At 35.2% G+C, this 22,606-nt stretch overlaps 4 protein-coding genes across 4 annotated transcripts; all 4 read left to right on the top strand.

Annotated features, from left to right (window-relative positions):
* The first annotated feature begins 1,091 nt into the window (after positions 1-1,091).
* On the top strand, positions 1,092-4,268 carry LOC100368337 (uncharacterized). Its single transcript, XM_002737375.3, has 2 exons — positions 1,092-1,450; positions 3,960-4,268. The coding sequence occupies exons 1-2, from the start codon at positions 1,204-1,206 to the stop codon at positions 4,184-4,186; spliced, it is 474 nt and encodes a 157-aa protein (XP_002737421.1). The 5' UTR covers positions 1,092-1,203; the 3' UTR covers positions 4,187-4,268.
* Positions 4,269-5,095: 827 nt separating this feature from the next.
* Positions 5,096-9,407, top strand: LOC100367886 (uncharacterized). Its single transcript, XM_002737372.3, has 2 exons — positions 5,096-5,342; positions 9,103-9,407. Exons 1-2 carry the CDS (start codon positions 5,195-5,197, stop codon positions 9,327-9,329), a joined length of 375 nt encoding a protein of 124 aa, XP_002737418.1. The 5' UTR covers positions 5,096-5,194; the 3' UTR covers positions 9,330-9,407.
* Positions 9,408-11,382: 1,975 nt separating this feature from the next.
* On the top strand, positions 11,383-13,660 carry LOC146741823 (uncharacterized). Its single transcript, XM_085500584.1, has 2 exons — positions 11,383-11,521; positions 13,443-13,660. Exons 1-2 carry the CDS (start codon positions 11,383-11,385, stop codon positions 13,658-13,660), a joined length of 357 nt encoding a protein of 118 aa, XP_085356710.1.
* Positions 13,661-19,916: 6,256 nt separating this feature from the next.
* LOC102801984 (uncharacterized) lies at positions 19,917-22,367 on the top strand. The gene is made up of 2 exons (XM_006819727.3): positions 19,917-20,201; positions 22,080-22,367. Exons 1-2 carry the CDS (start codon positions 20,054-20,056, stop codon positions 22,304-22,306), a joined length of 375 nt encoding a protein of 124 aa, XP_006819790.1. The 5' UTR covers positions 19,917-20,053; the 3' UTR covers positions 22,307-22,367.
* Positions 22,368-22,606: the final 239 nt, after the last annotated feature.

Genomic DNA, 22,606 nt, shown 5'->3' with positions numbered 1-22,606 from the left:
TAAATAATTGAATTTCCGTGGGGGAGGTGTAATCAGCAAGAAAATACAGGCGTATATGGGTGCGCTTAGTCTCAATTTTAGTCTAGTTTTACGTCAATTTCAACACAGTCTTCCAGAACACACGTTTTTTATATAATTCACAGGATTATAGTATACTGGCAGCCTATTGGCTGACATAGATTTTTATTGAGATGTATACTGTGAAAAAGAAATAAAATCAATCGGGCTAGCAGTTTTGGAGAAGAAGTTGAAAAAAAGCACATTGTGTGACAATACATTAACATAAAGAAAATGGTTCTATAGTTATATATATATATATATATATATATATCCTCTCAAATAAAGGAAATTAGTTAGTCACTATACCATGTACTTTAACACTAAAGCAAGAGAAGAGACATGTTGGTGAGTGTTTTATTGTTTGCAGTTTTTAAAATACTATTTTTTTGGCAAATAAAAAAAATAAAAAAACAAAGAACTGCAGACCTCCCATCTTTATATTTTTGCGTGGGCCAGCCAAGTTACCACATACAAAAATACACATAATATTTCTATTTAATTTATTACCATATACAAACAAATTGTTTGAACACTATTTCACCTTAATATTGTATTTATTTAATATTTACATTTATTCCCGACATCACATTCAGGATCTACAACAGTAAATAAATAAACAGAAATCATTTTGATGCCATGTTTTTATAAGACACCGTCATATCATTTTGATTTGCACCATACCAATTCAAGCTGCAGGGTGTCTAGACAATGACTCAACAACCAATAAAGACATCTTCCACCCACAATAAAAATTGTAAATTTGATAGGACGCAACGTAACAGTACAGTGAAATTAAAAAGGTTGTTCATTATTGGCCTGTGCCGACCATGAACAGCCCTGACACTTTATGGGCGACCTCATTGAGTTAATAGTGTGCCATTGTTGTTTTGACTATGCTGCATCAGGCGTGTCGCGGCCTGATCCCAAGTATTTATAAATACCCTAGCAATTTAACTATTCCCTTGGACCGATGACGTGCCGGGTCACGTGCTCTACATTGCTAAATTTATTTATGCGATATCTATGACCCCCTTGACGCGGCATGAAATCTTCAGTGCGTGTAAATGCCGTACTAACACTTGGCTGACTTGCAATGCGACATCTATCTGCCCTGCCGTCTACTAAGTTTTGAACCGTAGGTCAATGATCAAGTTATTTATCCCTGTCAGATGGATAACCTCATTATTCTCGACGTGTACAGTCCAGGGCAGTACGCAGATTTGTAAAGCATCAATTGCAACGATGTCTTTATCCGAAGCCGTTTCTGCCATTAATGCAAGGTATATTGAGCTATACAAGGTGGGTGATATGAAAACCCTCGCGACGGAGCTGTACCATGAGGACTGTAAACTGATGATGAGCGGCTTTGAACCAATAGTCGGTCAGAAAGGTGCGTGCCGTTCACAGTAACAAACACATGACAAACATGTGCAATTGTGGGTTACCCAAACTTTAAATTCTATCAGACAATAAGCAACATAAGTAAATATTGTATTGTATCATTGTATTGTATTATGAACGGACCGGATTTATATCTATAGCATCTCGTTTCGTTGTTTATAGTGTATTACTTGTAAATATGTATTGTAGTTGAGAGTTACTAAAACGAAAGACGAATGACGCGGAATAACAGCATTACATTACATTACATTACATTACAGAACGAGCCATAAACCAATTAATTATATTTGGGCTAGATATAAGCAATTAAACAATGTTTGACATTGTTTGGATCACCGGCAGAGATAGCTGGGCAAAATGGCCGACTTCCGCCCGCGGCCATAACGAATGTATAGCATAAAAATATATTAAAACAAAATTGAATTTTGAGTTTATATTTTTTTTCATTTTGTGTGCTTCGTAATAGACAGTTGACGTTAAAAACTTTCGATATATTATACTAGGTGTTCCATTAAAACCACACCATTAAATGCCCAACTTGCCATAAAACCTGATGATAAATCCTATGCTGGCTCAATGTATTACCAATGGACGATGTGTATTTCCCTGTCAGGAAAATGTCGTAACGTAGGTGACTTTTCAAGTTTGTTCGCTTCGTCTCGGATACTTTGGGGTTCAATAAACTCAGCGACGAAGCTGTAGACGCAGTATTCGCAGCTTAAATTAGCGTTGAAATTCTTTGACTTTTTTTACACAGATGTACGATCTAATTGTGAGCATTTAACAACAGGAAGTAACATAATTCAGGATTTAATACTGATTATGTCCGTCATTCCATGTGAAACCACCCCAATGTTCGAATGTGAACCACTATCGCCATACTGCTTTTGGTGTTAAATGTCAGACCACAAGATAAACATATGATATCGCTGTGATAACCGGTCATTTTTCTTCTTTTTAAAAGAGGGCTTTAATCACGATGTCTGTCCGTGAGTTGTGGACTGTTCTACGACAGTCTTGACTTTTGTCTTGTAATGCGTCAGACAAACGTATTTTGCATACCAATGATGTTCACAAGATTAGTCTGTCCACAGATTCCTTTATTAAGTATCTAGCAAGCGGCTGTTTTTAATGCGATCTTAAGATTGTACCAAATGGTATCTCGTTCTCTGGCAACCATAACCATTTATTGGATAGCTTCATATGATCAGCTAACAAATACAAGTGGGTATAGTACAAAGGGAACAAAATATTACCTCATTTACTATTGTTCCCTCCAATTAAACTACTCACCATAACAATATACCCTCAGTAAGCTAAACAATAGACCTTTAACGTCCATGGCATCATCTGTTGTCTTGAATAATTTTGCATGTAATTACAGTCACTGCACTGGAATAGACAAGAAATTCCTACTTGACCAGATTCTATTCTCCATTTCCGTCAATGAAAAATCACTGAAGTTATTTTTTACATATTACTGATTACTGGGAAAAGAAGATTAATAACATCAACACCAACGATGCCGACATACAAAAGTTCCCTAATAGACCTCAACCTTCATTACAATTACGTCAAGGCAAAAAAGATCGACAAATGTTTGTCTGAGTGTTTTAGAGTCGCTCTCTTTTGTTCATTCCACACTTATTGTGAAGTTGTGCGAGTTTACATACTAATAATACTGATGTTCACGAATAGTGTGCTAAGGAAAACATAAAGAAACTATCACAATCTTGCCATTAAATAATGAATGAGAATAGTAGATGTGCGTCATTAAATGCCAATGATTTAACATTAACATATTCTTTTCTAAATAAATTTCATCTAGTTACGAGAGCTGAAAGTGATGATGGTACATGTGATTTTTCTGATGCATGTTAGTGTTCATTCAAGTTTAAATTTTAATATAATAATTAAATATAATGACAAAATATACTGAATCTTGAAAAAGGTAGTTTCTGTCCAGACACTGTTATTAAAATGAGTTTCTAGCCTAGGCTTTAATTTTTATTTTATTTCTATATGCGTTTTTTTTTTATTCTATAGTTTGTTTTTATTATTTGCTGGTAGTTATGCAGGGTTTAGATAATCACAAAGGTATATAAGATGTATATATATGTATGTGTGTATGTATGTATGATGTATATAAAATGTTTATATATGGCTAAACAACTTGCACACAAAACAAAGGGTACTCAATTGAAAAAGAGTACCGCCAATAAACACTAAAATCCTAATACATAATAACAATGGTAGGTAGAGAAATCTTTATTCTAAGTGGCGATGGTGTTCAAAACTGGCGATTATGACGGTAGTCAGTCAGTAACATAAACATATCCATGCTAGCAAGTTTGCTCTTCTGCTTTTGATTTGTTGTCATGTTACTCCTTGTGTTTTTATTTGACAAATTGTGATAATTTTTTCATTGTAACGTATTTTTTAAAAGCTACATAGTATTCCTAAAGACACAATTGATCTTAATTGATTTACATTTGTAGGCGTGGTAGAAAGACTGGACGCAATGCAGAGAACTGGTGCATCGGAATTAAAGTTGACTTCAGAAGAAATTGATGGGATCGAGACAGACACAGCTTACTGTCGTGGAAGTTATGTGTTTTATAAAGATGATGGTTCAGAGATGACCGTTGGCAAATATCTGTTAATCTTGAAGAAGGTGGATGGAAAATATCGTATCTATCTCGATATTGATAACAGTAACAATTGAGTACAAATTTGAAATCAAGTCGAATTGAATGGTGTCCTCTGAACCAACAGATGTAAAATAAACCATTTGTACAATAAAAAAACTGCTCTGTGTTAGTTTCAGTTTTTGATTCCCACGAAGACTATCACACAGAATTACCGGACAATTCGTATCGGCGGTACCAAATCATCCGGCAAGGTCGAACATTGGTCAGATAAACAGACTGTGTTATTTTCAAGACAATCTCGATTTCTGGTGGGAACTGCATTTTTAAAAAAAAACTATTTGTAGTTCCTAATTGCTAAATTGCATTGCTTCTAAGTGTTTGTGATTACCGTGTAGCTGTAAATATCCATTTTAAGGGGTATCGTGATACTTTTCCTGTTGCCCAAGATCAAAGCTGGACTAACCTATATATATATAAGCCCACTTATAGGTGTGTCATTCTGATTTTGTCAGTTTAAACAATACCAACCTGTTGTCTACTCTTTGCAGGTGCTATTGTAATTTTATTCAAATTCGGGGTAAAAATAGTATTGACAAATTGCACGACTATTGTGTTGAAATGGAAGGTTAATGTGATTATCAGTAAAATATAGATCAGTATCCTCAACAAAAGAGGAAGAATAATTGACTATTTTACGACAAATCAACAGATTAAGACAGCTTCTTTACACTTTACACTAACGCAACGTCACAATCCAGTGAAATTTAAAAGGTTGTTCGGTCTATGCCGACCATGCGCAGCCCTGCACTTTATGTGCCGACTTCATACAGCGTCCCGTTGTTCATTCCATTATATTAGGCTGCATAAGGATTGTCGCGGCCCCAGCTCTATATATTTGTAAACACGCATGTTGGCTTGATCTGATGGCGTGACTGGGTCACGTGCTCATCGTTGCTAAATTTATCTACGCGGCCTCTGTGACCCCGTAAGTTAATGATATCATTGTCGATTGTGCGACGTCATTGAATCAACGTGTCCAGACTAGGGTAGTACGTTATATTTACAAGCAACACACCTCTACGATGTCTATAAAATCGGTCATTGAAGCCAATAATGCACGGTTTGGAGAGATGTACAAGGCTGGGGATATGAAAGCCCTAGCGACGGAGCTGTATCACGAAGATTGTAAATTCATGCCCAGTGGCTCTGAGACTAAGATAGGTCAGAAAGGTTGGTGCCGTCTCCATTAACAAACACATAAAACATGTGCACACGTGGGCGGGTCAAAATCCCAATCTCGAACGAGAGCATGCAACATGTTGTTCAAATATAATTGTATTCGTGAATGTATGTATGTTTATTGCCGTTTCTATTGCTAGTCGCTCGGTTCTGTGTTTTACCCGTACTAGCATGGATTAATGCACATGAGGTAAAAAGATCGGCCGAGTCTTCGTCGTCCTCGTCGTTAAATGTTTGTTGTGTTTACAATACCGGGTTGACTACCTTCGCAATAGGCCACATATTAGCAGTGTGCCACCAATTCTTCCATACCCCTATACTGCTTGCCATACAGTCATCATTTTTCGTTCACTGCGAGATCCCGCGTTATGCGTGAATTCGAACTTAAAAACAGGACAAACAAAGATCGTAGCGTCGTGGTGGCGACAAACATGGCGTGGGATTCGACAAACACGAAAGTATTTTGGGGGATATTTCCATGTACAGTAATGGTATCCAAACGCAACATTCCCCTGTCAAAGATCGGTCTTTCAAAGTGAGCTTCGAAATAATATAAAAGTTCGAAATCGAATCAATTTTTGCGGTCGGACGTTCGGCGCGCGTCTTTCACGCAACTCGCGAGATCTCGCAGTTGAACAGAAAATCACTTATTCTAAACTGATACCCATATTTATTATATAAGGATATTTATTATATTTTATTGAGTTGAAAGCATGCCTACTGTATTACCAGGTCTAACACTACTGACCTATGCCAGCCTTGACTCACACATGATGTCAAGTCCACATTACAATAACTAAACTACAGTGATGAAATGAAAGATAAAGAATATCATAGTGTGAAAAGAATTGCATCTTATTCATTGACTGGTTGGGTTACATACGGTATTTCCAAATATACTAAACTCAGTAATATGTCCCTAACATGGCCCTTGTTACATGATGATTAGTTATGTTATATGTCATATTTATAATAATAGCTTACAAATCACCGGTAAATCATATTTTTCTTCCAATTTTTTTTTCAGCTGATTGATGAATATTCAAATTAATTATGACCAATCACGGCTATTGCATAATAATGCAGATTAAGCGTTATTACATTTACGATGACACAGTATTTATCCTTTTTGAGTGCTTTGATATTTATCATTGAAAACACAAATTATACAAATGTCTACTTTGATACGGAAATTTCATGCAGATTGGTGACCCCTCCCCCTGCTGCATACACACGTTTATATATAGTTTAGCTCGACATTATGACACTATGAATTCTCAAAAAAAAATACATTAATATATTCACAACTCCTATAATATTGATAAAAAAATCACCTAAGTGAAATTAATACAGCAGTACACGGGGAAGTGTATGGTTGAGGGAATGGTTGGGGTAAATAGTGTTTGTATCGTAGAGGAAGAGAACTGTACATTAAATTGATAATATTGTGTTTATCATATCGGCATACTTATTAACTTCCAAACTTAATAATCCACTACTTCTTTCACGAACATGGTGTTTTTTTAATTGGACTCATGTTTTGCCGGCTGTTACAATTTTAAAGTGTTTTCCTAGCATATGCAGGTTCAAATCGAACAAGGTACACATCGAGAGCACTTGTTGAGGAACAACAATATGATGTATCCGACAGGAAAAGCTGAAAATTACTTGACTAACCTCAAATAATAAATTTCCTATTTATAATTTTGAACTCATACCGTTCGTTCCAGTGCTGTTACATAAGCGAAAATTTGTTGAGAAATGTTAGGTTGATAAAAAATTGAATATTAACAAAATGTTGCGATTGTTATTACTAGTACTACTGTGAAATATCAGTTTCCGAAATTAAAACGGGGAACCATAATACATTGTTTTGATTTTCTTTTAGCAAACAAAGTCCGTTGACGAAGCCACATAAATTGTTCACACATGTTCAAGTGGAGACATTTCCTCTCATGATATTTTAATATTTGAACTAATTTTGATTTATTTTATTTGGGCCAGGCAGGCCTAGCACTGACATACAGCGAGTACTCGCTGGAAGTCTCGGTCAGTACTCGTACTTAGTGAATGACGACCTGGTTGTACAAACAACGGCTTTGTGTTTTGTACAGGGTACAGTACAAGTACACTACAGTAAAGTTCAGCGTGATACCAGTTACAGTACAACGATCATTTACCCATGCTCGCGTTCTTCGGAAATCTAAAAATAGACTACCTTGAGAAAGTCACGTGATTTATCTTCTGAGCATGCGTAGTGGATTCAAATATTTGTGTGGTGTTTTGAAGAGGAAACTGTTTCTCGGTACTTCACTCGAAAGGTATACATGCATGCCAGGTACATTTATTCGTGATATATGCTCTTTGAATATCACAAAATAATAAATATTAAATTCGAATGTACATAATTTAAGACATTTCCCAATCCATGCTTTTTATTTTCTGAGCTAACATCCCTAGCCACACCCACACACACACACACGTACACATACAGATCTTACTATCGTTGTGACGCCACACATTGGATTAACTTTGAATATAGTTGAATTAACTTTTAATATAGTTGCGATATGAACTCGATTAAAACGCGTTCCTATATAGGCTGCGTTTTAATTGGAGTTTGATTAATTAAACTCAATTACAATGCAATACAACGTAGAATTGCGTTTCAATTAAGTTTAATTAAATAAACGTTGAATATCCCGTGACTGAACATAGAAATAGTTGCGAAGCTTAGATTTAGTATCGGGGGGGGGGAGGGGTATGGTACAATTATATTAATATAAACTGAACCATACCTTCCCCTGATACTAAACCTAAGCTTCGCTAAGTTGACTTAAATTCGATTAAATATTAATATAAATTATGAAAATAGTCAACAAAGTAAAAGGATCTCACTATTCACTGACGGGCTTCACTTTGTGGGTATGTGTCCATGGATTTGGCATCACTTGGATAGAAAGACATGACTACCCCACACACAAGTAGCGCATAGTATTCTGGGTAGTATCGCTCGTCCCCTTGATCAAACACGATACACTCGTACATATCCCCCCACGCGATGTTTAATTTGCATGTGTCCAGAAATTGTTTTGTTTTGTTTTTTTATACGTCAATTGTAACTTTTGCATGTTGTGTAAATGTATATAATTCATTTGCAGGATATACCAAACATTTTTAGTGTCTATGTTATGGGAGTGTACATAACAATATTAACGATTTATCGAATTGTGCGCAGAGGAAAACATAACGAGAGTATCACAATCTTGCTATTAAATAATGATTGAGAATTTTGGATGTGCATTATTATACTCTAATGAACTTAACATTAATTACTCGAACATGCTAATTGTACGAAGACTTGGCTAACCTCTATTAACTACTTTAAACTTAGTTTGTGTTGCTCATTTCAACTTTACTTACAAAAGCCAAAATGGAGAATTGATAATAAAATATTAGTTTGCCATTCATTGGTGGATGCTCAAATATGATATGAAACATGAAAGCACATCTAGATGTATTAAATTAAATGTGACCTCGCAATGCTAACGTCCCTGGTAAGCAGATAGTTATTTAAATGGTAGCCGTGTTCACCCTACTCCCTTTTATGACAATCGCCAATCATTAATAAGTAAAACCAAGATAGTGTTGTTTTCATCTTTATTGTTTGAATTTGTTTGGCGCACCATGTAGTACCTCATTTAAAGACAAAAATTGTTTATTTATGACGTAAAGTAATTTACCTTTTTAGATGTGGCAAAAGAACTGGAAGGAATGAAGGCGGCAGGTATATCGGGAATGAAGTTGACTGCGGAAGAAATTGGTGGGATTGAGAACGACACAGCTTACGATCGTGGACAGTACTTTCTTTATAAAGATGATGGCTCCGAGATGGGCGTTGGAAAATATCTGGTGATCTGGAAGAAAGTGGATGGAAAATATCGTGTTTATCTCGATATTTTTAACAGTAACAATTGAATACTAATTAAGAATTAAGTCAAATTCAATGGATTCCTCTGAAATCACAGTAAAATAAACCATTTGTCCAATATTGAATACTGTTTCGGTTTTTGAATTCCATGTGTAAAGCACACAGTGGGAATCAGTGTTGTTACCCTGTCTGTGTGTTTTGGTACAAACTCAAAGCTAGAATGGCCGATATTCTTACCTTGGTGTTTGCTTGCGTGTGCGTTTGTTTGTCTGTCTGTTTTTCCCCCAGCATAGACCGATTTCAATAAAACTTGTTTACTGAGACGGAGTAAAAATCTATAAGCCTGGCGTTGGGGTGTTCTGATTGGATCAAATATACTATAATCCTGATATCACCACTGACGGACAAGGAATGGTAGTGCGGATAGGTTATTCAGTTAACAGTACTGTGCACAGGCAAGTCTAGTGCAAGATTTTATGCGATCATAAGAATGGAAATATGTGAGAAAAAGCTTTGACGGTAAATTTGACAAAACATTCGCGATTCGTGCATGTATATAAAGCGTACCAGCTTAGGATAAATATATATATATATATATATATATATATATATATATATATATAGAAGAACCTTCCCCAAATAAAAGAAATTCTTTTATTTCAAAAAATAAGAATTAGTCACTAAACCATGTACTTTCACACACAAACAAGAGATGGGATGTGAGACATGTTGGTGAATTAGTGTTTTATTGTTTACAGTCTTAAAAACATCAGTTTTTTCACAAATAAAAATGAAAAAAAAAACTGCAGACCTCACATTATTATATTTTTGAATGGGCTAGCCAAGTCTTCACATTCAAAAATACACATACTATTTCTATTTAATTTATTTTATTTTATTATATAATATTTTCATTGAATTCTCAAATTTGCTATACAATTTGATCAGTATTTCGCTTGATTTCATTGGATTCATATATTCACCAAAATGTGCATATAGTTGCATCAAGTGAGAGGTAGACCAGTAACAAATAATAGTGATAGAGGGAGAAGGAAAGAAGGGACGGAGGACATGGCATATTTGACAATCACTTGAGCCGATGCCAATACACTTGGATAAAATCTGCTTTTCAAAATTGAAAATGAACAAATGACCACAAAATACATTAAAATACACCATCTCAAACGCCCGGGCTATGACATTAAAAGGTCCACCCCCAACTAAGGTCGTGAGTGTGAACAATACTTTACTGTTACCATATACCATAGTAATTTGTTGGACACTATTCCATCTTTATATTTACAATAATTATCCTTGTATTTAAATCTGTTTCAAGACATTTGAGGGATTTGCTTTAGAACAAAGCAATGGTGATGGCACGGGTGGGAGCTCTAGGAAATAGCGTTGCAGAGGGTCTAGATTTTAAAATTGAGCAGATCTCGTCCCCATGCAAAATTACGTGCCGCCGCCTCTGCAAAACAATACAAGGAGGAGATTTTGGTGTCAAAATTTGCTCCCAATTCAAATTCAAATATTGCCAGCAATAATTAATAAATCTTGTTCAGCATATCATTTATTCCTCGATATCATATTTGTTGGCTAGTTATCTGGATCTACAACAGTAATAAATAAACAAATCATTTTGAAACCATGTTTTTTAAGACACGCCCCCCCCCCTCCAGGGCCTATATTGATAATTTGATATCGAGACGATATTAAGTCACTGCAAATTTGTTGCAGATTAGAAGAAACGCAACGCAAAAATTCAAAAGTTTAAGGGCTTGTTTATTTTCGTTCTCTATCATGCATAACACAAGCACTTTGAGCACCGAATTTACTTATTTAAACGTGGAGCGTTGTTCTTTCGAGTACACTGCATAATGTTTGTCGCCGCTAGAGCTTTATGTATTTATAAACGTCGAACTACTCAACTGTTCCCTTGATCTGATGATGTTACCGGGTCACATGATTTACATTGCTGAATATACGTATCCGTTCTCTATTGAGTGTTGACTCGTGGGTCAAAGATATCTTTGTGGACAGTGTTTCAACAATTAACGACACCATTGCAAGCCAGATTTACAGCAAGACACTTCTACCATGTCTACGAAATCGGTCATTGAAGCCAGTCATGCAAGGTGTGCTGAGTTGTACAATGCTGGTGACATGCAAGCTTTAGTGACGGAGATGTACCACGAAGATTGTAAATTTATGCCGAGTGGCTCTGAGACGAGGTTTGGTCATGATAGCATGCAATATGCAGCTTGTTCATCAAATAAAATTGTCCCCGTGAACGTATGTATGATTTTGCCGTTCCTATTGCAGCTTGGTTCCGTGTTTTACCCGTACTAGCGTGGATTAATGCACATGGGGTAAAAAGGGCAACAGAGTCTTCGTCGTCCTCGTCGTTAAATGTGTGTTCTGTTTACAATACCGGGGTCACTACCTTCCTTATGGGCCACATATTAGCAGTATTGGCAAGATAGCATGCAACATATAGTGTTCGTCAAATATAAATGTATTCGTGAATGGATGCTTGTCTATACAGTATCTATTGCATCTACAAGCTAGGTTAAAGTACATGAGGTATAAAGGTTGACCGACTCCTCGTCGTCCTCGCTGTTAAATGTGTGGTGTTGTTGTTACACTGCCAAAGTGACTAGTGCTAGGCAACAAAGCAACAGTGTGCCACCAGTTCTTCCATACCGCTACCCTTAGCCAGACAGTCTAAACTAAACTAAATTATTATTTGTTTAAATTAAATATGCAAATAATCACGGCCATTGATAATTATTACATATCAGATAACACAGCTTTCACCACTGTGGGTGGTCTGATTTTGCAAACACAAATACGAAATATAGCTGCAAGCAGCGATTAACGGCTTTCGATGTAATGCCTGAGTTAGCACACAATTGCATTTATGCAACATAGTTATGATATTACACTATATCGAGGATAATGGAGACATGTACTGTGATCAGTTTAGTATATAATGTGGGGAAATGTGCTGTTATGATAAATTGGTGACAGTATATGTGAACCATGACCAGTTCACTATATTGGGACCAGTCTATCCGGCTTTCAAATCACGTAAAGAGCCATAATACCATAGAATTTGAAAAAAATATTTCATTTGTGCAAACTATATACATGTAGCTTACACGATGGTCTTATCCAATGCCTTCAATGTAGCGTTATTTCCATGTCTCCAACTTCAATGGTGCTCTAGATATTATAGATATGTTAATATGTTATTTCTCTTGTCCAATGTCTTCAATATAGTGTTAGTTCCATGTTTGTACATGCAATAGTGTCTGAGATATTAGGGATATGCATATATTGCTATGATAATTTGTATGTTGATAAGAATTGTAGTTCCCTCAGTAAACTACCATGGCTGTGACTAAGAAAATGCTCATAACAATAACCATGGCAAATCGCTAATATATCATGATATAGTATATGAACTTATTTATTATGGCTCATTACCCCAATACAAGTGCGCTTCCACTATATGTTAAAAGAAATTATTGCAATAATAATACACAATTTAGGAAAAATATTATATATGTGTAATTGTTATAGAAAATGTCAACTCAACTGAGCTGAGCGGTTACATGCAAATTTTTAGCATAACGTGAAATAGAGCAATTAATTCTCAACAGCTAGTTTCAATACATACAACCAGAATCATTACTGGCAATAGAATAGATAACAATTCAGCGTGATGCGATTTACGATAGAACGACCATTCCCCACATTCTCGACCTATCAAATACTCGCGTTCACCGGGAATCTCAAAATAGAGAGCTTAGAAAAGTCAAGTGATATCTCTCCTGAGCATGCGTAGTCATTCATAACGGTAGTTGCAAATGAAAACGCTTCTCGACATTACACTCAGAACATACATATATAAATAAATACGATAAATGTGATAAATATTCTCTGAATATTACACAGACACAAATGATTGAATTCAAGTTTACATAATGCCACGTTCCTGCAGTTTATTTCCTAAGCAAAGACCCCGATATAAATTAGCAGGTAGTGTCCGGGTAATATAATATTCAAAAAGGATGTGCAACTTCATTCGAGACAACAAATAGCTTATTCAAAAATACAAGTTGTCGTAATTTTTACCTTTTTATGTGTGATAGAAGGATTTGAATCAATGAAGAAAACAGGTGTAGCGAAAGTAAAGATCACTTCGGAAGGAATTGATGGGTTCGAGACTGACACAGATTACGATCGTGGAAATTACATTCTTTCTAAAGATGATGGTTCCGAGATGGATGTCGGCAAATATCTAGTGATCTGGAAGAAAGTGAATGGAAAATATCGTGTCCATATCGATATTTTGAACAGTAACATTTGACGTATTTTGATATGTACAAAGCACATAATTGCAGTCCTTGTTACCCTGTCTGTGTGTTTTGGTTCACATCGGCCATTATTATTCCTGTTTGGTTTGTGTACCTCTTTGTTTCAACCACTTTTCCCCTATCACAAACTGATATCAATAAAACTTGTTTACCGTGACACAATATATTTACGTTGTAGTGCGGCGCACAACATGATTGCTAAGCGACCAATGACGACCTGACATGGCCAACAAAACCAAACTCTTCTTCAACATTATGTGTAGAATTGGTTCTAAATTGTTGTCTCCAGGTTGAAATCTGTACATATTAATTACATATTAATGAAATCCTCCACCCCTCTCAATACACCCTACAACACTAATAGTCCCCATACTCATTTACATGTTTGTACAACAAACTTAGCAAATAGATGCATCAAACTTTTGACCAACCACTCATCCTAATTATTGGTGGGTGAGGGCGCCATTTACTAATGAAAAGCCAGTCACACTGGTTCGCACTACTGGAGGAATATATATATATATATATATATATATATATATATATATATATATATATATATATATATATATATATATATATATATATATATATATATATATATATATATATATATATATATATATATTTACATGAAACATTCTCCAGCTATGGAGATCTGTTGGTGCAGGAGTTTTACGACCGCATGCCCTCACTTATGTGGGAAGTTGGCACACAAGGCTTAAATATACTACACCTTGCCTTTAACCTGGATGTTGTTGAGGCAAAGGATAACCCCATTCTTTCAAGTCCAAAGACCCCACAACCGAGTGTAGTTTAACATCTTATCCAGGACAATATATACATATTTGATTAAATGTAAAAGTTTTTTTTTGAGGTTGAGTTGGTGCACTGACGTCAACCAAATTTGTTATATGGGAAGTTGGCACCCAAGGATAACAGGTACTACACTTTGCCCAAAATACAATATAGTAGATAATAGATTAGAATAAACTTGACTAAAAAACATAAATTGGAAAGAATTAAATAGAGTAGTTAATTGAACGAAATGGGATAGAACACAACATAGAATATAATTGAATAGAACGGAATAAAATGAAATCTGACAAATAATTGACAAGATAATTAACCTGAAAAGCGTAGAATATAATACAGTAGAAATATAAAACACAATAAAATAGATAAATAATAATGGAGTAGACAATATCATTTTTAAAAAAAAGAAAATAGAAAACAATGATAGAGTAGCAAGTATTACTAATCTACATTGAGACAAGAGACTTAGTGTGGAGTAACATAAATAAAACATGGCCAGGACAATGGCCACATGATCCACAGATGCCAACCATTACGATTTCATCTTAATTATTACAAAATTAAGGGCTAGATTACGCTTATTACGATACAGTGAATACTTACTACAATTTTGCCGAGCCCTCATGTTCGAATAAGCCCCCACCCCGCTCCACTTTTGGGACATTTCTATTTTCGGGTTTAATTAACCCTTTCAAAGCACTCCAAATTTGATTTGAAAACCTGATTATTGAGTATTGTTTGACCTTTCCGAACACCGATAATCAAATGGATTCGCGTATATATTGCTCTAGAATAGGGGTATGTATTTTTTCTCTCGCTAATTGTTAGTATTTTCATAATTTAATTTGGATCAAAATTTGGATATTAACGAGCGCCATATGAATGCTAGACCCACAAGTTTAGCCTATGCTGTGCGCTTCCCAACTTTAAACAAGCTGCAATTGCAACCAGCCAGTGCACATCAGCCTTCTTGTATGTACTGGAGAGATCAGTTGTATCAGTCATTGCTACACACTTTTATTTCATGAAGCATAAACAGTAATACAAAAACAAATTTGAATAAATATTTAGTTAGTTTCACTGCCCTATATGCTTTGGATTAACTTAAAGTTTTGAAAGACTTTGTGTGTGTTTTTTTACTCACAGTGACTGAAGGTAATCACGCCAAAAAAAAACAAATGTTTCGTGAGACCATTGCCTGCACGTAAGAATGTGGAAACATCCAGGTTAGAAGTAAATTTGGAACATGACACTAAACGATGTTATATATCAATTCAGGTCGAGATGCCAAAATGTTCCAATGTGCGCATGAACTGCGGATTTCGATGCAACAAATGCGTCATCTAATTTCGTTTTGAGTAACACAATGAGTAACCATTTACTTCTTTATTTTATTTTATTTATTTTATTTTATTAATTATATAATGGCCTCCGGCCCATTACAATCATACAAACTATTTATTGACAAGAAATAAATTTATATTACAAAATATATATGAAAATATAGATGAAGAGGGTGTCAATAGATATTATTATACATCTGTCACCGTAACGCCATAGGTTACAGCGTGCAGTAATTTTGCGGTATTTTACGGGGTATTTTCATACTACCATATTAGGAAATGCGAATTCCAAATATCGAATTATTATGCGCGTAAGCGTCCTCTAATAATAAAAACAAACATGGCTGCCACCAGAATTTAACCGGACTCCATACAAAGAAGTTAGCTGATTCTGTTCTAAACTTTTTAGATTTTGGCATTCCCATGATGTATCCTTGGTAGGAAAAGATGTATAATAATAAGGTTATTACGAAGATACCTCAAAGTATGCACTCAGACAGTACGCTGTCGCATTCGTGCATACTTTGAGGTATCTTCGTAATAACCTCATAATATAACCACTATATAATAATGTGATGGGGATATTAATATTTATATACATACACACTTATTAGGTTATTCTCATTTGATCTTTGATTAAAAACACTGTTAACACATAAATAAATAGAGCTAACGATTTGGCTGTTAATAATTGTACTAGAGTATTCAAATTTGGGGGTTATTTATTTATTATCAAAATCGAAATACGTATATTACTTTCCTTCTTCCTGGTTCATGAGTTTACCCTAACATGACCTAGCTGCTTTGTTAGACTGCACATATTTGGACACGCTCTGTAATAGCTATTCAATTTGTATCAATGGGTACGACAAACCTGCCATTTCGGAGGAAAAAAAAACGCACCTGGGAAAACTCACCCAACCAGGACACGACGAAGATTAATTAACAGATTGAGACAAACATCACGCGGTTATGGGTAATAGTCTATATAAATGAGCAGAAACAATCATCTCGGTACATCATTTAGAAATACTTCCAAATTTATGAAATGACTAGAAGTTTCCTTATCAGCAACACTGCCAAAGACGTTAAGTCAATTCACCCACGCCCCACTTGAAAAAACTTATACATCACCGTGTTTGACAGGCAATCGAAGCCGTGTGCAAGCCTAACGGCATTTTAGAGTCAAAGAAAAAATCCCGGCAGTTGAATAGTAATATGAGTACAGCGGAGGTATCAACCGATGCGCAGTGGGGATGGATGCGACGGCAAACTGTCCGAGTGCATACCTTGCGGTACTTCTTTGAGTGGAGTCCGGTCAAACCCTGGTGGCAGCCATGTTTGTTTTTATTATTAGAGAACGCATACGTGCATAATCATTCCATATTTGAAATTCGCATTTCCTTATATGGTAGGATGAAAATAATTCATGAAATACCGCAAAAATACGGCACGGTGTAACTTATGGCGTTATGATGACAGATGTTAAACTGAAATTTGTTAAAAAAAAAATAATTGTATATAGGCCATGGAGGTATTGGAAATCATTCGGATAAGTATCGTGACAAGACGATGATGTTCGGATCTCGGGCCGAAAATTATTGAGCATACAAGAACCAGGGAGGATTTGTAAATAAGGGAACGAATACATCTTACAGCAATCAACACCGAATTAAAAAATAACACAAATGTGTGTAAAGTTGTCGATTCGTGCATATATATGAAACCAATTAATTTAATATATGTGCATATAAATGCGTGAGAACACTTTTATTTAATGTATTTATTAATGAAGTAGCTGAAATGAAATGAAAATTGCACAAATGTAATGAAAAGTGCATGCTTAATGTGAATATCAGTAAAACGAAAATCATTACCATCAAGAAAAAGGGAAAAATAATTGTACATGTTAATAATAACGTTGTTAACCTCTTTAATTTTTAAGAAAAAAATATTTGAACATGAGTGTGTCCAATGTTTTCGAACTAAAGTACTATCTCGAAAATTTGAATGATGATTCTGTTATTGTTGTTGATTTTATTAGCACATTTTAACCTTGCATTGATCGTAATGGCGGTAGGGAGCCTGACATACACACGTTCCTCACACTAGGCTGTGCTTGAAACGTTTAAATTGATCAATGCATGGAATCATCATCACGGCAATAACACAAACTTCACATGGGGGCGTGGCATTACCCTCGTACGCCTTGACATATTTTACACCTGTAAGCGCATTTTTTGAATGCTATTCAATTGAATATTAACAAACAATCTACTTAATAAGATCAGCCTCTACTGTACAACAAACTGAATCAGGGTAACATGTTATTTGAATATTGATGTTCTTGAAGACGCAGATTACGTGAATGTCTTACTGAATTGTGGGCTCAGTGGCAGAGTAAATTTGATGCATTCAACAATTTGTAAACATGGTTGGACATGGACGCTTTAACTTTTATCCTGCCTTGAACAGATAACCATTAAATGAAAGTGTCATAAGAAGATGAAATCAATACAATGTTAACATCGTTTCTCCACCTTGTGCTCATCTGGAAAAGAAGCTACCTTGTCATACCCTGATTAGTACGTTCGAGCCCGTCAAAAATATCTGAATGAGTCGGAGGCCCTCAAGGATGTAGTGGAGGTTTTTTTCAAAAATATTAAATTTACTTTTTTCTATATTCTCCCATATGAATATATAAAGCATGCATTCAACTAAAAAAAAACAATTGTATCCATGGTTTAAGAGGGTAATACATTTTGAGTAAATCTGAGTATAAGTGTGTTTTATGTTGTTGTTTTTTGTGATTTGTCACGCTTAAGTAAACAACTGTATTTGGGGTTAGTCTAGAGAGTTGATCTCGACTCCCAGCTGCTCCACGATGGCTATTGTTGGCATATGCATTCTCTGATAGCTGCTAATGAAATCTGGCAAAGATAGTTTGTTTACCACTTTGACTTTAGAAAATACGACACAACTCTCCCCTTTGTGAACTCTGACACGGGGTAACATATTTCAAAACAACAATGACGATGTTTTTAAAAAGCGTTATGAGGTAAAAATCTAGGTCAAAAATCTGGGAAATTGAATTCGCATCTTTTATAGTATATTTGAATTCCGCGAAAATCATTTCTGTGGCCTTATTTCTGTTTCTTCGAAAATAACACCTCTCTATTTGCACGCACAGTGATCACGTGATTACATGGTACCATTTTGTTGCTGGAATATTTATTTCATATTTTTTGAAAAATAAGCTTTCTAAAAATATATTAAAATATATAACTTGATGCGATTTTTTGAGAAATAGTTCCCGGTATTGATGGGTTACCATTTTCTGTTCTATTCGAGATGGTTTCCTGCACAAATCTGTTGTAACTTTACTCCCTTTACTCCATGTTAGTCTATTGTGTGTTGATGTATAAGATCTTCACTAAAACTCATTCACGATTCTGTCGTTCCATTTCTAAGATTTCCACTAGTTAAACATGAGAACAAGCTTGAGTACATTTTGGTCGCAAATGACGCTCTCTGTTTCTTTTGAAAAATGAAACATTACAAATCCATGTGTTAACTCGAATTCACACTGTTATTGTTCATTGGATGTTTTTGTATGTTCCTTCAATTCAACTTTTTTGTTGCGTTCAGTTTTGCAATTCTCTGTACGCTTAATCTTTCTCATTCACTGCATAGTGTTTGTATCTTGTTTTAGTTAGCCTTAGAATTTGTCAGGGAGAATTTAATCCTCATGTAGCGACGGGAAACGTAAAGACAATATTTATTAAGTTACTAGGCTTGTTGTTTTATTTTACCCTTGAATAAAAAATTACTCGACTACGTTATAACACTTGCACATACAATATGTTGTAATATGTTTAATTCGTTCATTTTACAATAAAATAATCATAAAAACAATTAATACCAAGCCGTTATTGAGAATAAGCATAAGCAGCCCCGACAATTGAGGTGCCGACTTCAGTTATTTGTCTTTTCACTATGCTGCATAATGTTTGTCTCGGCTAGAGCTCTATAAACACCCTAATAGTTTAACTGTTCCCTTGGTCTGATGACGTGACTGAGTCACATGATCTACAGTGCTGAATGTATGTAGCCGTCCTCTATCGAGTGTTGACCAGTAGGTCAATGATATCTTTGTTGACAGCATTTTATTCACCGCCAGACTAACGACATCATTGCACGAAAGATTTACAGCAACACACTTCTACGATGTCTATAAAATCGGTCATTGAAGCCAGCCACGCAAGGTGTGCTGAGATGTACAATGCTGGTGACATACAGGCTTTAGTGACGGAAATGTACCACGAAGATTGTAAATTCATGACGAGTGGCTCTGGGACGAAGTTTGGTCAGAAAGGTTGGTGCCTGTTCCATTAACTAACTCTAAATATCAGTAGATAGCACGCAACATATATGGTTTATCAAGAATAATTGTATTCGCGAACGAATGCATGTCTATACAGAATATATTGCAAATCGTTTCGGTGTTTACACCTAGAAGCTAGGTTAAAGTACATGGGGTAAAAAGGTTGATCCACTCTTCGTCGTCGCCGTTGAATGTGTGTTGTGTTTACAATACCAAGGTGAATATACATTATGGCAGTGGTGTGCCACCAGTTCTTCCAGATTTTAACAAACACACAAGATAAGAAAAATCATTTTCATAAATTCAGATTGATGCCCCCAACCACCACACATACACACATTAACATTTGTTATAGAAACTTGCAATATCAATTTTTATATACTGACTAAAATAAATTTTCAATTGAAATACTGTAGGGATTCAGTATATGGGGAAATGTAAAAGATTGGACTGAAATACGCCATTCCAATAAGAGAGAATGGTTTGAGTATTAACATAAGTTTTTCTAATAGTATGGTGTCTATCATAGCTATATTTTTCTTAACTTCCAAACTTAATAGTGCGCCATTTCTTTTACGAACGTGGTGATTTTGGGGTTGGGCTCGGGTTTAGCTGACTATTTGAATTTAACACTTGTTTATTTCATAACCATCCGTTATTTTTTTGGTTAAAATAAACACAAATATGTTGCGAAATGCTAGTTTTGAATTATAAAGTTGCGATTGTGTATCAATAGTATTTCTGACCCTTAATATGATAGTTTGGAAAGTTACACAGCGATTATGATATAATTTTTATAGAAGTCTCGGAGAGTACCCATAGTTACTGGATGACGACCTGGCTGCACAAACAATGGCTCTGCGTTAGAAAGGTTTTGAACACAGACGAGAGAACAATTCAGCGTGATACGAGTTACGCTGCGACGACCCCCCCCCCCGCCCATGCCATTGACTGATCAAATAGAGCTTTCACCGGGAACCTAAAAATAGAAAGCTATAAGAAAGTCACGTGATATATTTTCCGAGCATGCGTAGTAAATTCAAATGATAGACCTTTCATATATATATTTATTTACTACTTTGTAAAAGACTTTTTTGACAATTATTTTTTCTTTTCCGTTATACTTTTATTTATTTTTTTGTATTTTTTGTATTTTAAATATATATTTTCTGTATCTTTTAATCTTTATTGTATGTTAGTCATACCATGCACATTTATTCGTGGCAAATCTTCTCTGAATATCACAAAAACAATAATTACTGAATTCCAGTTTACTTAATCTCAGACATGTCCAGATGTCTGCAGTTTATTTACTAAGAAAAGATTTCCATATATATTAGTAGATAGAATCCAGGCAATATCACTTTCAGCCGTTCGTACAGTATATATTGTTTTGGAATAGATACAGCCATTCTTTCAATTCAAATAGATTTTATTGATATAACGACGACGGTACACTTTGAGATAACACATTTCCTCTAAGTTTCAGCAAACTATTGCCATTTCAAGGTTTAAGTGGCAGGTGGGGGTAATTAGAGGTTAATATGAACACCGTTCCAAGACACTAGCCTTCCGTATACACCCTCCTCCTTTTTATGATGGTTGTCGATCAGTAATATACATAAATACATTATGCCAAAGTTGAATTCTCTATTTTAGTTTTGTTGTTATTTTATATGCTGTTTTTTTTTAAAGTCATGATTTTTGTGGAAATCGTTTATATATTCCTGTGTTAATTTATTAATTGGTTAGTCCAATTTGCCTCTTTGTTTTTGTTTGGGGGGGGGCAGCATGTGCCACCTCATTTAAAGACAAAAATAGCTTATTCAAAAATGCAAGTTGTCGTAATGTATTTTTTTAAATTTATAGGTGTGTTAGAAGGACTAGAATCAATGAAGAAAACAAGTTTGGCGAAAGTAAAAGTCACTTCAGAAGAAATCGATGGGATCGAGACTGACACAGCTTACGACCGTGGTAGTTACATTATTTATAAAGATGATGGTTCCGAGGTGGACGTCGGCAAATATCTGGTGATCTGGAAGAAGGTGAATGGAAAATATCGTGCCTATCTCGATATTTTGAACAGTAACAATTGAATTCAGATGACGTATTTTGAATTCATAGTTGTAAAATAAACCACGTGTACAATGAAACAAACTCTTCAGTCTTGGTGCCAGTTGTTGTCTTTACCCTTTGGCAGTCTTTGTATTTAGTTTTGTAGATTAACTCGAAAATCACTTACTAGATTTTATTTAAACTTGCTTGGTGTATTTTTGCCTTGAGATAAACCACTGACTACAAAGCACAGATTTAACAGCCCTTCATAGTTTTTCCATGGACTGAGGTGACATTGAATTTTTACCAAGAGTGTATCAGTGAATACACCTCATGCTATT

This window comes from Saccoglossus kowalevskii, chromosome 6 (genome assembly GCF_978046115.1).
Source record: "Saccoglossus kowalevskii chromosome 6, keSacKowa6.1, whole genome shotgun sequence".
Lineage (NCBI taxonomy): Eukaryota > Metazoa > Hemichordata > Enteropneusta > Harrimaniidae > Saccoglossus > Saccoglossus kowalevskii.
Note: the sequence above shows the minus strand (reverse complement) of the source record. Positions and strands in the feature narration are given on the sequence as shown.

What these genes read in the sequence shown, in the direction of transcription:
- LOC100368337 (XM_002737375.3), top strand. Translation starts at nt 1,204, where the DNA reads ATGATCAAGTTATTTATCCCTGTCAGATGGATAACCTCATTATTCTCG. An exon ending in ACCAATAGTCGGTCAGAAAG is followed by an intron (nt 1,451 to 3,959) that starts GTGCGTGCCGTT and finishes TTACATTTGTAG; the next exon opens with GCGTGGTAGAAAGACTGGAC.
- LOC102801984 (XM_006819727.3), top strand. Translation starts at nt 20,054, where the DNA reads ATGTCTATAAAATCGGTCATTGAAGCCAGCCACGCAAGGTGTGCTGAG. An exon ending in GACGAAGTTTGGTCAGAAAG is followed by an intron (nt 20,202 to 22,079) that starts GTTGGTGCCTGT and finishes TTAAATTTATAG; the next exon opens with GTGTGTTAGAAGGACTAGAA.
- LOC100367886 (XM_002737372.3), top strand. Translation starts at nt 5,195, where the DNA reads ATGTCTATAAAATCGGTCATTGAAGCCAATAATGCACGGTTTGGAGAG. An exon ending in GACTAAGATAGGTCAGAAAG is followed by an intron (nt 5,343 to 9,102) that starts GTTGGTGCCGTC and finishes TTACCTTTTTAG; the next exon opens with ATGTGGCAAAAGAACTGGAA.
- LOC146741823 (XM_085500584.1), top strand. Translation starts at nt 11,383, where the DNA reads ATGTCTACGAAATCGGTCATTGAAGCCAGTCATGCAAGGTGTGCTGAG. An exon ending in TGGCTCTGAGACGAGGTTTG is followed by an intron (nt 11,522 to 13,442) that starts GTCATGATAGCA and finishes TATGTGTGATAG; the next exon opens with AAGGATTTGAATCAATGAAG.